This window comes from Ipomoea nil, unplaced genomic scaffold (genome assembly GCF_001879475.1).
Source record: "Ipomoea nil cultivar Tokyo-kokei standard unplaced genomic scaffold, Asagao_1.1 scaffold1026, whole genome shotgun sequence".
NCBI classification, from domain to species: domain Eukaryota; kingdom Viridiplantae; phylum Streptophyta; class Magnoliopsida; order Solanales; family Convolvulaceae; genus Ipomoea; species Ipomoea nil.
Window position 1 is genome coordinate 2,049,880 of NW_017617454.1, and position 21,615 is coordinate 2,071,494.

The 21,615-nt window shown below is 36.6% G+C and overlaps 3 protein-coding genes across 4 annotated transcripts; 2 read left to right on the forward strand and 1 right to left on the reverse strand.

Moving 5' to 3' along the window:
• Positions 1–2,519: 2,519 nt before the first annotated feature.
• On the forward strand, positions 2,520–6,158 carry LOC109180269 (peptidyl-prolyl cis-trans isomerase CYP40-like). Its single transcript, XM_019329761.1, has 9 exons — positions 2,520–2,936; positions 3,433–3,933; positions 4,153–4,240; positions 4,316–4,368; positions 4,484–4,588; positions 5,092–5,167; positions 5,244–5,281; positions 5,422–5,494; positions 5,966–6,158. The coding sequence occupies exons 1-8, from the start codon at positions 2,766–2,768 to the stop codon at positions 5,473–5,475; spliced, it is 1,086 nt and encodes a 361-aa protein (XP_019185306.1). The 5' UTR covers positions 2,520–2,765; the 3' UTR covers positions 5,476–5,494; positions 5,966–6,158.
• A 67-nt stretch (positions 6,159–6,225) lies between these two features.
• LOC109180268 (patatin-like protein 3) lies at positions 6,226–8,224 on the reverse strand. 2 transcript variants are annotated; one of them, XM_019329759.1, is made up of 6 exons: positions 8,133–8,224; positions 7,678–8,049; positions 7,395–7,566; positions 7,106–7,267; positions 6,697–6,999; positions 6,226–6,612 (listed from the first exon to the last, which is right to left on the reverse strand). In XM_019329759.1, the coding sequence occupies exons 2-6, from the start codon at positions 8,040–8,042 to the stop codon at positions 6,388–6,390; spliced, it is 1,227 nt and encodes a 408-aa protein (XP_019185304.1). In that variant the 5' UTR covers positions 8,043–8,049; positions 8,133–8,224; the 3' UTR covers positions 6,226–6,387. The 2 variants fall into 2 exon arrangements, with proteins under 2 accessions (XP_019185304.1, XP_019185305.1); XM_019329760.1 differs by having other exon boundaries at positions 6,455–6,563.
• A 2,179-nt stretch (positions 8,225–10,403) lies between these two features.
• LOC109180485 lies at positions 10,404–21,021 on the forward strand. Its single transcript, XM_019330100.1, has 24 exons — positions 10,404–10,777; positions 10,885–10,994; positions 11,271–11,436; positions 12,131–12,231; positions 12,340–12,412; positions 12,543–12,678; positions 12,860–13,020; positions 13,298–13,422; positions 13,497–13,596; positions 14,000–14,096; positions 14,445–14,496; positions 14,768–14,869; positions 14,956–15,102; positions 15,201–15,363; positions 15,496–15,729; positions 15,837–15,991; positions 16,233–16,361; positions 16,469–16,586; positions 16,726–16,921; positions 17,060–17,171; positions 17,279–17,433; positions 17,746–19,177; positions 19,823–20,017; positions 20,157–21,021. The coding sequence occupies exons 1-24, from the start codon at positions 10,645–10,647 to the stop codon at positions 20,625–20,627; spliced, it is 4,863 nt and encodes a 1,620-aa protein (XP_019185645.1). The 5' UTR covers positions 10,404–10,644; the 3' UTR covers positions 20,628–21,021.
• Positions 21,022–21,615: the final 594 nt, after the last annotated feature.

Consider the following 21,615-nt stretch of genomic DNA (forward strand, 5'->3'; position numbering starts at 1 on the left):
ATTTGATATTTTGTTAGATTTACAAACTATTGTCTGCAATTTATTCATAAAAGGTTAAATAAACTCTCGAATTATTTGGTAGGAATGGTGACACTTTGTTTTCGTCATTGCTGAGTGATATGTCTTTGCCCCTAAGATTGAATGAATATGAAGTTGTCTTCGGTAATCCATTCGAAGATTATCTGGATCTAGGCTAAGACTAAGGTTTTTGTCTGCAATTTCAATTTTCTCGGTCTCTAACATCGATCCCCAATCCCCGCCCTAATTGGGATGGGGATAGAAAATTTTTTTGGGGGACGAAGATATCCCATCTCGATCCGACCCGACCCCGCACGACACGCGCACGCACGCGCACACATGCACACATATATACTTTTCTTTTAATTATTATTAAGTAATTAACAATTTTAACATTTTTTATTTGATTATTAAAAATTGTACTAATTAGAGACTTTGACTAGAAACGGAAAATCTAGGTTATCCTCGCCTAATTCTCTATGAGAATAGAAACATAATTTTTTCTTTAATTCCCTGGCCGAGACGTGGAGTATACGCGTTTACGCTGAGGTTGGGCAATCCACATTGACACTCCTACGCTAAGGTGGGGCAACCCACATTACTCCTACGCGTCTACGCTGAGGTGGCTCACAAAATTTTTGGACTACGCGTCTACGCTGAGGTGGGGCAACCCACTTTGACATTCCTAATTTTGACCGACTTTCTAGAATATATTGTATGTGAAATAGATATACATTATTTGCCTCATATTCTAGAACTTTATGAAAAAAACATAAAGAATACATATGTTTCGTTAGTGACTCATTCACGCGTTCACACAATCACACCAAGAAATTTATAAGATTTAATCCGTCTCCATCAATTCTCTTACAGAACCATATCACCATCGCCGAAAAACTTCGCTACTAGTGAAGATCTTTCTCGTAGATATATTTTGCATTCAATCGGAGAAAGATATAGTACTAAAAGGATTTGTTTACATAAGGTATGTTCTTATGATTTATTTGATATTTTGTTAGATTTACAAACTATTGTCTGCAATTTATTCATAAAAGGTTAAATAAACTCTCGAATTATTTGGTAGGAATTGTGACACTTTGTTTTCGTCATTGCTGAGTGAGATGTCTTTGCCCCTAAGATTGAATGAATATGAAGTTGTCTTCGTTAATCCATTCGAAGGTTATGTGGATCTAGGCTAAGACTAAGGTTTTTGTCTGCAATTTCAATTTTCTCGGTCTCCAACATCGATCCCCAATCCCCGCCCTAATTGGGATGGGGATAGAAATTTTTTTGGGGGACGAAGATACCCCATCTCGATCCGACCCGACCCCGCACGACACGCGCACGCACGCGCACACATGCACACATATATACTTTTCTTTTAATTATTATTAAGTAATTAACAATTTTAACATTTTTTATTTGATTATTAAGAATTATACTAATTAGAGACTTTGACTAGGAACGGAAAATCTAGGTTATCCTCGTCTAATTCTCTATGAGAATAGAAACATAATTTTTTCTTTAATTCCCTGGTCGAGACGGGTAGTATACTCCTCGCTCCGCCCTACGCAGTTGTCATCCTTGCTTAGACCAAGTTAAGAATAGTGGGCAGACAGTTATTGCTACATGAAAGGGCAAAAGAAATTTTTAAATTTTTTTTTTATTTAGATTTGATTAAAAAAACAAAATGTATCTTTTTCAAAAAAAGAAAAATTTATAGTCACTATCTGAGGGTATACAACATAAACTTCATCTTGTAACTCTAGCCATCGATGGACAACAATGAGATAAACTAACCATGGAGGTTAATAGATCACTTTCTCTTGGAGTCAAATTTGTAACCTAGTGATTACCAAATGAATGACCTAACCAACTTTTTTGAAGTTGCCCACATAATATCTTTTGATATCCAATAATAATAATTTTATTATAAAGAGAAATGCGGACACAAATGTGAAATAAGTCTTAAATTTAAAAGAAAAATATTTGTGGATGCCTCACCAGTATAATACAATCTTTACTTGTAAAAATAAGTCAAAAACACTCAATTTGCATATATTTTTTCTTAGTTCAAACGCTTAATTGTGACTATTTTTAGTTTTATATCTTAATTGCATTTTTTTAAAAAAAAAATTAGTATGTGTTCCTATCTAACTCTTATCTCTGTTTTCCCAAGCATTAATACACCGGGAATAATATATAGTTACATATGAATTTAATATTTGTGTTATAAATGTCATTATTTTTACTCTTAGGCATAAAAATTACAAGTCTGATTCTTATTAACATTCTTTTATTCGAGTTCATCATTTATAAAATTTAAAAATTATTATACAAATGTATCTTGTACAAAAGTTATCCACAAAAGTTAAAAATAATAACGAATTCATACAAGTCAAAATTAGTGGGGGTAATAAGACGTACAGGGGTCTGAATGTCTGATATTGTTTCCGTATAAAAAATTGTTCATTTACCTAAAATGGGCTGTTTGTAAGAGAACAGGTTCATCCAACGGGTAGGGCGATTGCAGTTGTCGCAAAAGGATAAAATTGACGGTTGTGGTTTCAGCGAAGTGGTGCACGCGATCATTGCTCCACGACGCGCAGACCATACTGTACCGTCAGCCGGTTTTTTCGCATTCCCATATCTCCAGTCCGTTTCGCTGTCTCCTTCCCTTCCTCTTTTGGGTTTTGGGTTTTAGCCGTCCGTTTCTGCAAACTGCAATCCTTTGACACAGAGAGAAGATGGCGAACCCGAGGTGCTTCCTGGACATAAGCATAGGGGGAGAGATGGAAGGGAGGATAGTGGTGGAGCTGTTCGCGAATGTTGTGCCGAAAACCGCCGAGAACTTCAGGGCGCTCTGTACTGGAGAGCGCGGCGTTAGCGCTGAAACTGGCGTTAACCTCCATTATAAGGTCCGTTTCCTTCTTCTTCATACCTGCATTTGCATATGTTACGTGAATCTATCTGGTTTGGTTTGTTATATTACTGTTTCAACTATTTGTGAGCTTTGAAGAGGCACTCCGGAACTTTGATCATAGATTCATAGTTGGACTAAGTTCGTTGGTTGAAGTCGTAATACTTCGAGGTTCGAGACGGAATGAAATGTAGTAATGAATAATAAAGGAAATTTGTGCTTGGAGGATTACTATTTACTTTTATCGAAACTAATCTGATTATGATAAAATATATTTACCGTTTCCGCCGTACTGTGAATCTGTGATGGATGGGAATTTCTAAGTTTCGGATTCCGATGAAATGTATATGCCTATTGAAATAATAAAATAATGATCACGATTGTGAGTTCTGTTGCCTATCATGGCAACATGACGATGTTTTGTTTACTGTAATTCTGCTTGTATTCATATTTTAATCTGCTTTGGTTCTGAGTAGGGCTAATGATATTTGCAGGGTACTTGCTTTCACCGTATTGTTAGGGGGTTTATGATACAAGGTGGGGATGTGGCAGCTGGAAATGGAACTGGTGGAGAATCCATTTATGGGTCTAAATTTGATGATGAGAATTTTGAGATGAAGCATGAAAGAAAAGGAATGCTGTCAATGGCCAATGTTGGTCCTAATACGAATGGCTCTCAGTTTTTCATTACTACATCTCAACTGACTCATCTGAATGGGAAGAATGTGGTATTTGGAAAGGTCATCAAAGGATTGGGATTGATTCGTACGATTGAACGTGTACCTACAGGGGCAAATGATTATCCTGATGTCAATGTTCTTATAGAAGATTGTGGGGAAATTCCAGAAGGAGAGGATGATGGAACATGTAATTTCTTTAAAGACGGTGACACTTATCCTGACTGGACGCTTGATCTTGATGTGAAACCGGATGAGGTTTCATGGTGGATTAATGCTACAAACAGTATCAAAGCTGTTGGGAATGAACACTACAAGGTAATTTGAATTTTTATTTTTTCCTAATTTTTTGTTGATGACAATAAGTTCTGTGCAATGAATGTGCACTTGAGAGCACTTTGGTTGGACCACATTGTGTTTAGTCTTGTTTAATGACTAATGTTTAAATGAACAAAATGTTCTTGTGGAAGATAGGGGCCTGCTCGTACTATTCATTAGCCTTATGATTATTTGTATCTTTATGTTTTCCACATGTAGAAGCAAGACTACAAAATGGCTATAAGAAAGTATACCAAAGCTGTTCACTACTTGGAAATCTGTTGGGAGAAGAACAACATTGATAATGGTAAGCTACTTGTTTTGGGTCATGACAAACTGTGCAGTCTTTCTGATTCTCAGATTACATCTTCTGATTGGACAGTGAATATAAAGACTTTGATGAATATGAGGTCTCAGATCTTTTCAAATTGTTCTGTAAGTTATTTCACACTTCTCTTACTCTTCCTCTTGTTTGTTCAGAATATTTTACTTCTCAGAGGTCATTGATAACTGACAACAAATGAAATGATACTGAACATGCTTGTTCCAGGCCTGTAAATTGAAGCTAGGAGATTTTGATGGAGCACTGTTGGATGCTGATTTTGCCATTCGGGATGCTAAAGATAATGCCAAAGCTTTTTATCGCCAAGGACAGGTAGCTATTCTGCAGCAACACCTCTAAATGAATTTGATTTTCATCTTTGATCTATGCAATCTGGCAAGAGTTCTCTTTGTACTCAGCTCATCTATAGCGTTCCATGCAACATATGCTCTTGTATTTCTTAGTACTAATTCGCTGTACATCCATCCTGCTTATTGTAATGTTTGTTATTTCCTTGCAACTTGTGATACATCCTTTATACTCATCTGGAAATACCTAGCACTCTGGGTTGTATTGTCACAATCAAATGTTAAAACCTTGTTAACCGTGTTGAAAGGAAGAAGCAGTCAATGTGTTTCCAGTCTATATTCTTTTGAGTAGCCACAATTTCATAGTGTTTATTACTGTATATGTTATTGTCTTGTTATAGGTATTGTTATTGTTATTAACTTATTATTAAGGGGTCCAAACCTTCATATCTTTACAACTTTAATACTGTAATGTGCTATTTCTCTGTACATGCCAAGATATTTGAATTACATATTACTAATTTTCAGGCACACATGGGACTCAATGCCATTGATGCAGCAGCTGAAAGTTTCAAGAAAGCTTCTGAATTGGATCCAAGTGATGGTGAGTGACATTTGATATAGTTATGTCAATCTAGTAAGCAATGGGTTATTTTAGTTGATTTTTATGTTTATTTCAGGTGGTATAAAAAAGGAGCTTGCTGCAGCAAGGAAGAAGGTCAGTGATTTCCAACTTGATAAAATTTGTTTAATGAAACATTTACCATATCCTTTCTTTTCATTGTATTGGAAAAATATATATATGCCGGTATGTTATCTTCTGTGCATGTTTTTATAATTAAATTAACTACTTTGCAGATTGCTGATAGACAAAATCAGGAGAAGAAGGCATACTCCAGAATGTTCCAGTAGCCTCCTCAACAGCAATATGGTAAGTGAATTTTTACAGGAAGCATTCTGAATCTCACTGAAATTTAGGCTAGAGTTTGTCAGATTGATGTTGTAAGGAGGATTGGAGGTTGCTAATAGTATTGGTTCAGTTTAATTCTTGCAAAACTGGTTCAGGTGTTCCAGTATTAGTAGTTTTGATTAATACAATATTTGTAATTATATGAACTAGTTTTTATAATCTAATTAAATAAATATTTGGAGTAAAACTTCTTAATTAAATTTGTATGTAGAATAATATTTAATTATTTACCTATTCAGTTTGAATGCTGAGCATAATAATACACTAGAATTTTATCACATTCTAATGCGTGCGACGTATGTGCATTTTACTAGTATTATTAAAAGAGTTTCAAGATGTTAGGATGGATGATTTTCTTAATCTCCCTCTAGCTTTTTGTTTCATTTCCAACTGATTTCATACTTATTGTTTCTTTTATTTACCTTTGTGCAGGCTTTTTCTTGCAGAATTTCACACACATTTCAGCCTGCATATGTTGAACACAGGCTTGAACTGAATTTTGTCTGAACTTGTAGAGCTACAGGCTAGTAAATTGATTACAACCCTTTTGCGTTTAGTATATATATACTCTGTGGCAATTTAGACATGCTTATATACTCTGTGGCAATTTAGACATGCTTATATACTCTGTGGCAATTTAGACATGCTTTGTGAATTGATATCGTTACCCTGTGCGATTTGGGCAATTTCTTGATTGCAAATACTTGTGCACTCATGTTTGAGCGTGGCATTTTCTGGAAAATCGAAGTATTGTGAAAAAATTGTGTTACACAAGTCCCTTTTAGTTAGACTCTGAACTGAAGATAAAATAGTGAGATTACAGAAGTTCTGGCAAATGGTATGTATGTATCGTTTTAGTTGGCATGTCGACTCTTCCTTTCATCTGAAAGCATCTTTGCAAAGTGGGCTAGAGCTTCTTCATTGGTTCCCTCCCCTTGAACTTCCTCATATCTTCCTGTATCCAGATTTACCCGAGAAACTCGTTTCTTCAATATATTAAGTCCTATCTGTTCAAGCATTTCCATGTTTTCTGTGGTTGCAATATCAACAAATGATGATGCCCCTGTCAGCATATCATCCTGCCAATTCAAGTTTAAAAAAAGTCAGTGTCCATGGAACATAGAATGATAGAGCTGCATGCATAGACACTTTTTTATTAGTACCTGAATCCTGAGATAATTCCTCTCAGCTTTTATGGATTGAAAGAGGGTGGAAACATGAATGTCCACCATATCAGCACCGGCAGCTCCATAGATATCTATCAATGGAGAGTTGCCATTGTAGAATACCCAACTAAGCACACCCCATGATGAGGCCTTGGCACAGTCATACTTCTCTTCATTCTTAGCCGCCCCCGTGCCCAATGACAAAACCAGCATTCTCTTGGTGTCCAATGGCTCCATCTTACTAAACTGAACGTTTCCCGTCAAGATTTCCTTGGAGATGTGGGTTAAGGCCATCATAGTCTGTATATATAGTATAGTATATAGTATAGATGTATAAAAGTCAAAAACAGGTTGCAGAAAGAAACGTTAAAAAAAATTGATAGTATTCATTCTAATGAGTTGTTACTGGATTGTTAGCAGCAACTCCCCCATCAATGAGATTATATTTCCATATATTTCCGGCTTCGTCTTTGGTCTCGAAATAGTAAGGTGGGAAATAAGTTGGCGCTGCAGATGTACCCAGACACACATCTGATAGCTGAGCATTCTTGCTGGCATTTGCTTTTGCCTGCACATACATAATATTCCAGAATGTAAGCATGCATATATATATATAGAGAAGAATTGCAATCATTTTTTTTTTTTTTTTTTTTTTTTTTTTTTTTTTTGGTTTGACGATGGTCATATATACATACGTCAGTTGTAGTGAACATAACAGGCTGAAGGCGTTTAATGTCGAAACTGGGTATAATAATACATGTTAGCGTTTCGCTCATTGTTCTGGTTCCTAGTAATCTCTTGACCAGCCCTCTCAGATACCTCCCGTCGTACTTGGGCCCGCCTAAATTCTTCAGGAAGTTGTTTCGGCTTAACCACACAAACAAACACATATGCAATCAATCAATCAATCAATCTCAGTACGTAACAAATCTGAGAACCAAGCAACTAATTAAGTTGGGTAGAGTTTAGTTTTGTAACCTGAATGCCGGGAAGATTCTTGGTCCATGTTCCCTGTAAAATGGGTTAATGTCCTTGGCAGCATACAAGGGACGGTTATCTTTGTTAGAAGCTGTAAGCATGGCGGTCATTAACCCACCCGTGCTTGTTCCCGCCACTACATCAAAGTAATCTGCAATTCTCGCCTCGGGTCCGTCTAGCTCCTGAAGCTTGGATTCCAGATGCGCCAGAATGGTGGCCGGAATAATCCCCCTAATACCTCCCCCGTCAATGCTCAGAATTGTAACCATTTTGCCTCTTTTTGCTGCCGAAGCAGCCCCAGGTCCCAACATCTGGGCCATTGTAAGCAACGCTACAAAACTCAACATTGCCCCCTTCCCCATCATTTCCTATCTTGAACATCCAAAACAACGTATTAATTTACAAATTTATAAAACCCGTAATCATATCATGTTGCCTTAGCCTTATATACGTACCCGCAAAAATAAAAAAATGTATTGTTATTTATGAATGCGAATTAGGAAGATAAATCTTCCTCGTCACCCACGACTCGGAAGGGCGATTGTCATTCAAGTTTTGACAAAAGTTGACAAACGATGAAGTTGACAGATTAAGGACGATCTTCCAACAAAATAAGGCAATGGGAAATGAGGTGTTTGACCGGACATCCTTTAACGTTTTCAACTGATGATTCACACGAATCATCGGGCCCTATTAATTTGCATGCTCCACCGTTTTGGTTAAGGGCTGTAATTCTTTTGTATAAACATATATTTCAAACCAAGCATTTGTAACATTATGTATACAAATATGAAAAATGGTATTTCTGTCGATTAGTTTAAACCTAATAAAATAATAATAATAATAATGCTGGTTGTTGCAAAAAAAAGGATGTTGATGTTGATGATGAAGGGTGTGTTTGAAACGGTTGAGACAGACGGTTCATTGCTCAAATGACTCTTTAAAGGTTGTTTAGATGAATTGTGATTTAGAGTGATTGGAGTAGTATATCTCTCCAACTTCCAAAACTTTTAATTGAAGATTTAAGAGACTATTGGAGCAATTTAACTTTCATATTTCTAATTGATTTAGTGGTCAAATTTTACCATTCTTCGGCAAATTTTACTGTGGACCATGGTCTATGTAGTAGTGTGATCCATGGAGTAAATATTATTTTAATTATATTTTAGTTTTATTTGACAATATTGTTTTGTTTTTTAGTTTCATTTTTCATACACTAGTTTCATTATAGTAATACTAAAGCATGGTTAGCTTCTTGGGAAATTTCCAAACGAACAATTTCAACGAAATCTTTCCTTTTAATTCTACTACAGTTTCATTTGACAATATACATTATTGTATGAGCTTTATTTTGAAGTTTTATTTTCCACACGCACTAGTTTAATTATAATAATGCTAAAGTATTATTTTCATTACACTCCACATTCATTTAGCAATATATGTTGTTGTATGGCTTTGAAGTTTAGTTTCATTCTTCACACACACTAGTTTCATTTTAACAAATATTAAAGTATCATTTTAATTATACTACAGTTTCATTTGACAATATACATTGTTGAATGAGCTATGTTTTTTAGTTTCAGTTTTAATACACACTAGTTTCATTTTAACAAATATTAAAGTATCATTTTAATTATACTACAGTTTCATTTGACAATATACTATGTTGAATGAGCTTTGTTTTTTAGTTTCATTTTTAACACATACTAAATTCATTTTAACAACACTAAAAAATAACATTTTAATTATACTATATTTTCATTTGACAACTATGGTCCACATAGCACTATCGACCTCGACATTCTCCCGAATGGCAAATTATATTATGCACCGCGGTGCATAATCGATTATGCACCCCGCGTTTTTTTTAAATGAAAATAAATAGTGTTTGTTTTCGCCGTTTCGCACCCTTTTGCAAAAAGTAACTCTGTTATTCAATGTCATTTTGTATACACTGCAGTTTCAGTTCAACACAACTACAGTTTCATTTCGATATAACTATAGTTTCATTCGATATTTATAGACTCAAATATGTGAAAATGTTATTTAATTTTATTTTATATACACTATAGTTTCATTAAAACACAACTACATGATCATTTTGATATAATTACAGCTTCATTGTACAATATACACTCAAATATGTGAAATGTTATTCAGTTTCATTTTATATACACTGCAGTTTCATTTCACTATAACTACAGTATCATTTTGATATAATTGTAGTGTCAGTTTAGATATACTGTAGTGTCAGTTGGTGCTTAATACACCAAACAAACGGACTCCGTTAACTCTAACGGCGGGCCGTTTCTTTACTTAAATAAAGCGATGTTGTTTTGACAGTGTCAATTTAAACACACTGTAGTGTTTAACGCGCGGTGCATAATCGATTATGCACCGCGGTGCATAATATAACGATCCCTCCCGAATAGAGTCGGGAACAAGGAAACTTTGCAGCCAATAATTATGGGCCAGTCCATCAAGGAATTGGGGTGAAAAGTCCGCAAAACGAAGCCCATTAGTTAAATGGTAAATGAAAAATGGGCTTAAATGCAGGCGGGCCTGAGGCCCAGAGTTTAAAGCAAACTTTAATTGTTTTCATTTTAAAACTTCAGGGGCTAATTAGGTATTTCATCACGTTGTCTGCTGTCCCTTTATTTTGTTTTTTTTTTTTTGTTTTTTTTTTTAAATTTATTTTTTTTAAAGATCTCTTCTTTTATTTTCCTGCGAATTTCGCCCCAAAATTTTTGGGTTCCATTATCATTGAATCATTTCTCTTCAGGTAGATTAGTTGTTGAAGACTTGAAGAGGTGAAGATACTGCGGTAATCTTCTCAGAGTTTTTGACGGACGTCTTTGAGGTTCTGAGATCTGAATTGCTACTAATTTTCGTTCCTCGAACTGGTCTTCTGGTCGTTTCTCGATTTCCATGATCTGAAACTGAGAGCTCAATTGTGGGAAGAGATCGATGGAATGGACCACGCTTCAACATTTAGATCTCCGGCACGTCGGCCGGAGCTCAAAACCCTTGCAGCCTCACGCTGCCGCTTTCCACCCCATTCAGGCACTCGTATCCGTCGCCGTCGGCACTTACGTCATCGGTAAATCCTGCACTTCGCACGATTTCTCCTTCTCGTTCCCAGCACTCGTGAATACTGTGCTATGCTTTCATTATACTATTGTGTGATTATGCTTTTGGAATCTTCAGAATTTGACGCATACACTGGATGTAAGATCGCTGCCATAGATATTGGATCGCCCGTTGTTCGAATGGCTTATAGTCCGACTAGTGGGAATGCTGTTATTGCTATACTTGAGGTTAGTTCCTTAAGCGGCTCTGACTTCAGATTTTGTATTTTCAGAAGCCACGTATCGTACAGTATGGGTTAACATTTCTGAATCTTCACATGGTGCTGAATATTGAAGTTCCATATATTGTTTTGCTTACCAAGATGAATTAGTTTTTTTCTTTGTTTTCTTTATCATTGTTTTTGGTGCTTCTATTCGCATTTTTGCTGGTAAAAATTGTGGACATGCTTGTTATTATTCGCTGGCATTTTGTATGTGTCTGATGGTTGCCCCTCTGCTCTGCAGGACTGTACAATTCGATCATGTGATTTTGATACTGAGCAAACCTGTGTTCTGCATTCACCTGAAAAAAGGATGGAACACATTTCTTCTGATGCTGAAGTCCATCTTGCCTTGACTCCCCTTCAACCTGTAGTATTTTTTGGTTTCCATCGCAGGATGAGTGTCACAGGTTGGTAGATTATCAAATGTGGGTTGTCTAGTCTTGATCCTTTCTGTCGTTTTACTCTAGTTTTTCCTGGGTAGAACTAGACATATCTTAATTTTTTGGACACTTTGTTTCTCCTGCCGTAAGGTAAACAGAAAATCTGTATTTCATTATTATTCTTTATTATCAACTGTATCTTCAATTCAAGGTGAGAATTATTTTTTAAAAATGTTTTATTTTATTTTCTCTGATTTTTGATTTGGGGCTGGTCCTCCCTCTTAATTGCTGAAGAGAGGTAGTAAATAGGAGAGGAATCAAAACTTAAAAGTGTTGTACAGAATATTATTGTGCAGTTGTTTCAGCCTCTATAAAGTTGGTGGAAATGAGGAAGTAACTTAAACCCTCTTCTGTCTATCAAGAAATAAAAAGGGGGTGAAGGCATTTACTTTCTTAGGGAATGTAGTTGAGCAGTTCCTCATCCCTCCCTCTGCTTGTGGTTGCACATCTTCTGCTTATACTAACACTCCGATGTTTTTGTAAATCAGAAAAAAAAAAAGATTATTCAACCTTGTCCTCTCTTAATATTTTTTCATTTCACTTTGAAGAAAACCTGCATTATACCTTAAGTTGCTGTATAAAGTAAATAGCACTCAAGGTAATTTTATTGTTGAATGTGTCGTTAAATGTTCTAAAATGATTAGCATTTTCTTGGGTGAAGTTGTTGGAACTGTTGAAGGTGGGAAAGCGCCTACAAAAATAAAGACAGACTTGAAGAAACCTATTGTCAATCTGGCTTGCCATCCTCGGCTTCCTGTTTTGGTAACTAAACGACTTTGATTTTGATATACATCTATTATTGCCATATTTGACATCCTGAATTTCCTGTAACCGTCATCTGACATTCTTTACTCTTTTTCTTGATTCCAGTATGTAGCTTATGCAGAAGGTCTAATTCGAGCTTACAATATCCATACATATGCTGTGCATTACACTTTACAACGTACCACTATGAACCTTCTGCCCTTGAATATTTATATATTTTTATCATTCATTGGACTGGAAAAGGATCTCACTTGATATTCTAGCTTCATGAATAAATTTTTTATTTTTTATTTTTTGTATTTTTGTAGTTGATAATACTATTAAGCTGATTGGTGCTGGTGCTTTTGCATTTCACCCAACACTGGAATGGCTATTCATTGGTGATAGGCGTGGGACACTTGTTGCATGGGATGTATCCACAGAGAGGCCTATGATGATTGGAATGTAAGTTGTGTCTGTTAGTGTTTGGGCAAGTTGTGGACTGTTTTTGACTTGTTCATAAAGTTGTAGTGGAACCGTATTTTGACTTACAATATTCATATTCATATCTATTAATTATGACGGTTTATTTCATTTATCTAGTTGAGTTGGTTCCTGACCATTCATTATTCCAATGCAATTCCAGCACACAGGTTGGTTCTCAGCCCATTACGTCGCTTTCTTGGCTACCACTGTTGCGATTACTTGTCACTCTGTCCAAAGATGGAAGTATCCAAGTGTGGAAAACAAGAGTGATGCTGAATCCTAACAGGCCTCCTATGCAAGCAAATTTTTTTGAACCTGCTGGTTTGTACAATTATTGTTTTTTTGAACTACCTATTTGATATACAGTTGTAGCAGTAATGAGTTCAGATAATGAAGTTATCCAAGTGTCAGATTCTCATTCTTGTTTGGGAAGGCAAATTTTACAATTTCAAAAATCATTAACAATGCATGTGAAATGCCACAAGACATAAAAAACCATGCTTTTTAAAAGAAGATTTGTCCTTAATTTATTAATGTTTTTGCCTGACCTTTACTTGCAGTAATTTTCTGATTCATATTGTTATATGCTATTTTGCAGCAATTGAATCAATTGATATCCCTCGGATTCTTTCACAGCAAGGGGGAGAAACAGTTTACCCACTTCCACGTGTTAAGGCTTTAGAAGTTCACCCGAAATTGAATCTATCTGTGTTGCTTTTTGCGGTGGGTATTAGTTTTGTGCTATAGATAGATTACTTTCAGTGACATCTAATAGATATGCTGGTGCTTCTCAACAGAATTTGACTGGTGGTGACAATCGGAAAAATAAATCTGCATACACTAGAGATGGAAGGAAACAACTGTTTGCAGTTTTACAGAGTGCACGGGGATCGTCAGGTGACTGTTTAAGTCATACTTAGATATTTCAGCTCTTATATGTATGGTGCCGACCTTTTTATTTTGGAGTTCTTTTTTGTATGTTTGTGAACTTTTGATGAGCTCAGAAGGGTTTAGGTTGTTTGGTTAGTTAATTGTATTATCTTTGGAACAAGAATTGCAAAACTCTTATCAACCTTCTAGAGTTCTAGGACATTAGATCTAGTGATGCGATCTTGATATCTTTAAGCAATAAAGTGATAAACAGTTACATAGGTCAAAAGAAAATAAATGTAGATCCTTAAAATTCTTCAGAACTATCATCTTTCTTTTTGCCTCAAGAAATGAAATTATATAGGATTCAAGTGGATTATTGTTTGAGTGTTCATGCTAACTTTTGTTATATCCATATTGTGCCATGCAGCGTCTGTATTGAAGGAGAAACTTTCAGCACTTGGTTCATCTGGAATACTAGCTGATCATCAGCTTCAAGCAAAGCTGCAAGAGCATCATCTGAAGGGGTGAGTTGGGAATTCTCTTTGTTAGTTTTGTTAGAGCTTGTGAAGTTAAATTAAAATCGATTATCAAAATTGCCATCCTTGAAGGGTTGAGTTGTAGTTATCTTCCTGTAATTTTTTTTTTTCTTTATTCTGTAATAATTGAAGGGTTGAATTTGTAACAAAGTGCTCCAGTGTGTAATGCTTTACTTAGCTAGTGGCAACAGTTTTTGGATAAAACATCAATTCCCGCTCTATTTTCTATCTACTATATGCGCTACCAATCTACCATGTCTGATATTTTCATATTCATTGCAAACAAGGATAATTATAGCATGCACTAATATTGACTATTTGTTGACTTCACATCAGGCAAAGCCAGCTTACAATATCAGACATAGCTCGGAAAGCTTTTCTTTACAGTGTATGCATTTCTGGACTGACCTCTCTTTATGTTTGCCTTGAAGATTACATATGACTAATAACAATCGCCTGTTCTTTACTAGTACATTTGTTACACTCACGTTTATCATTTCATTCATACGCTCAGTTAGTATGGGTAGCCATATATATACTTGGTTGATTGTATTGAACAGATGAATTGTTGCTTGCTACCCTATATTTTGTTGATTTTTCTCAATGTGAAATTTTTGCCTTAACTCTATTTTTCATACTTTTTTCTTTCTTTTCCATAGCATTTTATGGAAGGTCATGCCAAGAGTGCTCCAATATCTCGATTGCCTCTCATTACTATTTTGGATACTAAACATTATTTGAGACACATTCCTGTCTGCCAGGTATGTAGGAAGGTGATGTTATAAGCTTTGTCTTTCAGATTTGACAATTTGTTTAAAATTTTCTCTGATCACCATACTTCACACAGGCATTCCATCTGGAGTTAAACTTTTTTAGTAAAGAGAACCGAATTCTCCACTATCCTGTCAGGGCTTTCTATGTGGAAGGAGTGAACCTTATGGCTTATAATCTCTCTTCTGGAGCAGACACTATATATAAGAAGCTTTATACCTCGGTAATTTTGATAATCTTTGCTATGAAAAGGTCAAGGCAGTTTACTTGTACATCATCAGTGTGTCTTGAGCTCCATTAACTTCTGCTCTGTTTCCTCAGATTCCTGGAAATGTAGAATTCCATCCAAAGAATGTTGTTTATAGCAAACTGCAGCACCTGTTTCTCATAGTTTATGAGTTCAGTGGTTCAACGCATGAAGTGGTTCTTTATTGGGAAAACACAGATTCTCAACTTGCAAATAGTAAAGCCACCACAGTTAAAGGTCTTTCCTGGTTTTTGAAACTTTTCTGGTGCTGCAATATATATACTGTTGTGTCATGACTCTCAACATATATATAAAGTTTTCTGCTATAAATTAAAGTACTGAATTTCTATTATTCTTTCTATTCTCAAGGTCGGGATGCTGCCTTTATTGGTCGTAATGAAAATCATTTTGCAATTCTTGATGAGGATAGGACTGGGCTTTCTTTATATACATTGCCGGGAGCAGCTAAACAAGAGTCCAATGAGAAGAATGGGGCAGCAATTGATCTAGAACAGACTGCAGATACGGAGGTTGCCAAAGTTAAGGGACCACAACAGTTTATGTTTGAAAGTGAAGTTGATCGGATCTTCTCTACTCCAATAGGTAACTTCAGTACAATATTCATGTTATTAACATCTTGTATTAACTACTGTAATGATTCTGATTCCAACTTTTTATTTTTTATTTTTTTTTGGGGGGTGGGGGTGTAGAGTCAACTGTGATGTTTGCTTCCTATGGCATCCAGATTGGCTTGGCAAAACTTTTCCAAGGTTACCGCCTCTCAAATACAGATGGCCATCTTATACCAACGAAAGCTGAAGGGAAAAAAGTTATTAAATTGAAAGTCAATGAAATTGTGCTCCAGGTAAACACTTTGCATGAGTAGAACCGAGTATTTTCTATAGTGCATCTCTTTCCATGCCATTCTTCTTTTGTAAGCATGAAAGTGCATGTAAAACGACTTTTCACTATAATTGCAAAGGGAAGAAGAGACATGGCACTGATCTTCTATATTTAGCTCATTGAAGCATTTTTCTCTTTACTCTTATCCATTGAATTTATAAAGAGTTCAGAACTGATTGACTTATAAAAATTCTCTTTTGCAGGTACAATGGCAAGAAACTCTCAGAGGTTATGTTGCTGGCATATTAACTACGCACAGGGTGCTTATTGTTTCGGCAGATTTAGATATTATTTCATCCAGTTCTAGAAAATTTGACAATGGGCTTCCTTCAATATCCTTGGATACATTAGTTTTCTTACCTTCATTTAATTCTTTCTTGGACTTCTTTAAGTCTTCTTTATTGCTTTACATTTATTTGGACTCTTAACTTGTGATTACTATAGATCCCTTCTATGGGTTGGCCCTACACTTCTGTTTTCTACTACTACTGCTGTAAGTGTTCTTGGCTGGGATGGAAAAGTGAGAACTATTCTTTCCATTAGCATGCCTAATGCAGGTGGATTCCCAACTTTCCCACTTTTTGCAATAAAATATAGATCAAAAGATGTTGTTCTATTATTTTTCCAATGTCATTTGATATTACTTGTGGATGAATGTTAACTTTTTTGAGCCTTCATTATGATCTCTTCCTGCAGTGCTAATTGGAACTTTGAATGATCGTTTGCTGCTTGCAAACCATACCGATATAAATCCTAGACAGAAAAAAGGAATTGAAATTAAGAATTGTCTGGTTGGGCTTCTTGAACCGCTTCTAATTGGTTTTGCGACAATGCAACAATACTTTGAGCAGAAGCTTGATCTTTCAGAAGTACTATATCAGATAACGACCAGGTTTAATTTTTCTCTCCATCGAGATACTATTAGTGGTGTGGTTGATGCATCTAGTACTCTTGGAACAAAGGTCATAGATGTAAATACTTGTGGATGCTTGTGGCATTTACATTTTTGTTATTTGTTATTTAAATGAAGGTTTGACAGCTTGCGGATCACTCCAAGGTCACTTGATATACTTGCCAGTGGCCCACCTGTTTGTGGTGATCTTGCTGTATCGTTATCCCAATCTGGCCCACAATTCACTCAGGTGAAGGAAATTTGATTATTTTGAGGTTTTCTCTTGGTGAAAGTGTGATTGTTTGGTTTTTCTTTTGCCGTGCATTAGACTTTTGTTTATTCCTGTTTATGAGTCAGGTGTTGCGAGGGATATATGCAATCAAAGCGCTGCGGTTTTCTACTGCTTTATCTGTTTTGAAGGATGAATTTTTACGATCTAGAGATTATCCACGATGCCCCTCAACGTCTCACCTGTTCCACCAATTTCGACAGTTGGGATATTCTTGTATCAAGTATGTATTATGACTAATATTCTGTTTGATAAATTTATGAGCTCAGATAAATAATATATTAGAGTAAATCCATTAACTGTTCGACACTTTCAAAGACTTGTTGAACCCTCTGACTTCATGCACTTTTCTCTCTTTCGTTTTTTTACATGTTTTATCCCATATCCTTTGCCCTGATTATTGGTTTTGTTGAACAATATTCAAATTACAGCTTCCTGTTTCTCTCATAACAATGCTTGATCCGAATTCACAGTTTTGACTTCAGTTTTGAAAATTTACTTCATAGCTCTTCTATTTGCTTTGCTCCCTTCACAGATATGCTCAGTTTGATAGTGCAAAAGAAACTTTTGAAGTCATATCAGACTATGAAAGCTTGCTAGACCTATTTATATGCCACCTTAACCCTAGTGCTATGCGGCGACTTGCCCAGAAGTTGGAAGAAGAGGGTGCAGATCCAGAGCTGCGCCGATATTGTGAACGGATTTTGAGGGTACGCTCTAGTGGTTGGACACAAGGTATATTTGCTAACTTTGCTGCTGAAAGTATGGTTCCCAAGGGACCTGAATGGGGTGGTGGTAATTGGGAGATTAAGACGCCAACCAACTTGAAGAGCATACCACAGTGGGAGCTGGCTGCTGAGGTGATGCCATATATGAGAACTGATGATGGTACAATTCCATCCATCGTAACAGATCATATTGGTGTTTATCTGGGCTTAATCAAAGGAAGAGGCAATGTTGTTGAAGTGAGAGAAGATAGTCTGGTGAAAGCATTTAAAGCTGATGGTGCTGATACCAAGGCAAATGGGCTGCAATCATCTACAGTGGCATTAACGTCCAACCAGTCTAAAGGAGTGCCTGGGAGTGAATCTATAGGTGGTAATTTGATGGGTCTTGAGAGTCTTACTAAACAGTTTTCAGGTTCTAATGTAGTAGATGAGCAGACAAAAGCTGAGGAAGAATTCAAGAAATCACTGTATGGCGCTGCTGATGGTAGCAGCAGTGATGAAGAAGAAACTTCAAAAAAGAAAAAGTTGCTCATTAAAATCAGGGACAAGCCAGTTTCTTCTGCCACGGTGGATGTAGACAAGATTAAAGAAGCCACAAAACAATTTGGCCTGCCAATGCCTAGAGCCAAGTCACTAACTGGTTCAAACCCAGATCTTGGCCTTCTTGTACCTCAACCTGCTTCTGCTATACCAGGAACTGTGACCACCTCTCCTGCTGTTTCTGCTCCTGCAGATCTATTTGGAACAGATTCACTGACACAACCTGTGTCACAATCTGCTCCTCCGGTTAAGGGAGTTGGAATGACAGCAGGGCCCATCCCTGAGGATTTCTTCCAGAATACTATATCATCTATTCAGGTTGCGGCTTCATTGCCTCCACCTGGGTCATTCCTTTCAAAACTTGATCAAAGTTCTCAGGCAGTTGAAAACAATAAAGTTGAACCAAACCAGGCCAGTGTAATTCCAGCTGATATTGGTCTTCCTGGTGGAGGGGTCCCTCCCCAACCAACTCAATCAATTGCCTCAAATGAGTCATTTGGACTTCCAGACGGTGGTGTACCACCACAAGCCATTGCTCCTCAAGTGATGCAGCCTACTGCCCTGCAACAATCTCAGTTTCAGACTGTCCATGTCCCAACCTCCACACAACCCCTTGATCTCAGTGCTCTTGAAACTCCAGGAGCTTCAGCACCACCTCCTGCACGTCCGGCTTCTCCAAAAGCCGTGCGTCCTGGACAGGTGAAACTTATTTTACAGTTTTCATGTGTTATATAGGTTAGATTTTATTCCCCTGCATGATATGAGAGTTTACATTCTGGGAGCTAGTAAGAATTATATTGAAATATATGGCTTACAAGTTGGGTCATGATAGATTTATGTGCTCTTCTGCAGTCGTGCAACTAATTTTTTATTTTTTATTTTTCAACTCCTTGGTTATAGCTTAAAAATATTTTGCAGTCTCTCTACAGATATTACTGCTTTCTATGTTTGTGTCTTATGTGATGGTGTGCCATTAATTGAAAAGCAACCAATAACATGAGGTGCCAAAGTTGGTCATTCTTCATAATAACAGGGTGTGAAGCAGCTGCCCCCCAGCTTTGGCTATCTGATATTTCCTAAACATGTATAATGCAACCAGAGAAGCTTTTAAACTCATAAATGTAGGATTAGGATTTAACTCCATAACACATCTCAACATTGTGCAATGGCTTGTTCCACACCCCACACCCGCTCATGCTGAATAAAGAATTGAGAAGACTCAAAATACTTAAAATATGAAACAACCTCTGGTTAAAATTGTTGTTGCTCTTTTCTCATTCATTTGTTTATCTTTCTTTTTGTTTTCCATTTACTATAACACTATGGGGCTTTCTCCCTTGACAGGTTCCTCGCGGAGCTGCTGCTTCAGTTTGCTTTAAGACTGGGCTTGCCCATCTTGAGCAGAATCAGCTTCCAGATGCATTATCCTGCTTTGATGAAGCTTTCTTGGCTCTGGCTAAGGATCAATCTCGTGGAGCTGACATCAAAGCTCAAGGCACAATATGTGCTCAATACAAAATTGCTGTCACTCTTCTTCAGGTACTGTGTTTAGGATTTTAGTTTGACTTTGATGATGCCAACCCCCTCCAGGAAATCAAACATGATTTTTCCATTTTGGCTTATAGATGTTCGTTTGTACTAGCCTGGCTTATAGATGTTAGTTTGCGTTCCATAACAGGAAATCAGCCGACTGCAGAAGGTCCAAGGCCCTAGTGCAATCAGTGCGAAAGATGAAATGGCAAGATTAGCACGACATTTAGGTTCATTGCCACTTCTTGCTAAGCACAGGATAAACTGCATTCGGACAGCCATCAAAAGGAATATGGATGTGCAGAATTATGGTTATTCCAAGCAGATGCTTGAACTATTGCTATCTAAGGCACCTGCAGGCAAGCAAGATGAACTCAGAAGCTTGATTGACATTTGTGTACAAAGAGGCTTGTCCAACAAGTCCATTGATCCATTAGAAGATCCTTCTCAATTTTGTGCTGCTACACTTGGCCGCTTATCAACAATTGGGTATGATGTCTGTGATCTTTGTGGGGCCAAATTCTCTGCTCTATCAACACCTGGCTGCATTATCTGTGGTATGGGAAGTATAAAACGATCAGATGCACTTGTAGTGGCTGTTCCTTCCCCATTCGGCTAGAGTGCATGCTTTGTATACAATGCCATCTCTCTTCCTCATTCAAACACTACAGATAAAAAATTGTCTTGAAATATGGAACTATGGAAGGGGTTTGTTTGTTTGTTTGTTTTTTTTTTTTTTTTTTTTTTTTTTTTTTTTTATAGAAAAAGGGAAAGTCGGAAAGAATGCTGTTGGGAATTGGGAAGGGTGGCAATGTTGTATAGCATAGATTAATTGGAGTGTGAATGTTTTGTTGTATTGTTTAGAGTGATTTTCCTTCATTCCTCCACCCCTCCCCTCTCCCCCCTCCCACGCAGGGCCAGCTTAAGTAACCTTAACATCTGTTTGTGCTTTTTGCCTCATTTTTGAACTTGAGATTGTTCTAGTAAATACGGATTATTAACGATATGCATCACCAATCTTCCCAATATCTATTCCTGTGAACAATTACATCTTGAAATTGACTAGTGTGCTTCAACAGTACAGGTAACAATGATGTTGTACAGGTATATGAAAGCCCTGCACTATTCAACTAATTGGGCTGCTGGTAGGCATCAATTGTTATGCCATGGACCTGGGTTCACCTTGCAAGGTGGACCAGGTCCAAAATGTTAAAATGACGCTGTTTTTTGCTGTCTTAATTAGAAAAAAAAAAAAAATTCCTTGCTGTTAATTTGCTCTTTATTTTCAGAATTCATTCCTTTATATTCATAATTTTTGAACTCTATATTCATAATTTTAGAACTCAATATACAAAATTACAGTACTCAATATTCACCAATGCAGAATTTTATATTCACAATTACAGAACTCTATATTTAATAGTTTAACACAATTTTTGAATCTATATTCACAATTTTTGAACTCTATATTCACAAAAATAGAAAAAAATATCATTGGCTGAGAAAACGGTGCAACTAATGACACTCTTATTCCGGATCCGGGTCACAACATAATTTGCCGGTAGGTATATATTGATGTCATAATGACATAATATTGAAAACTTAAA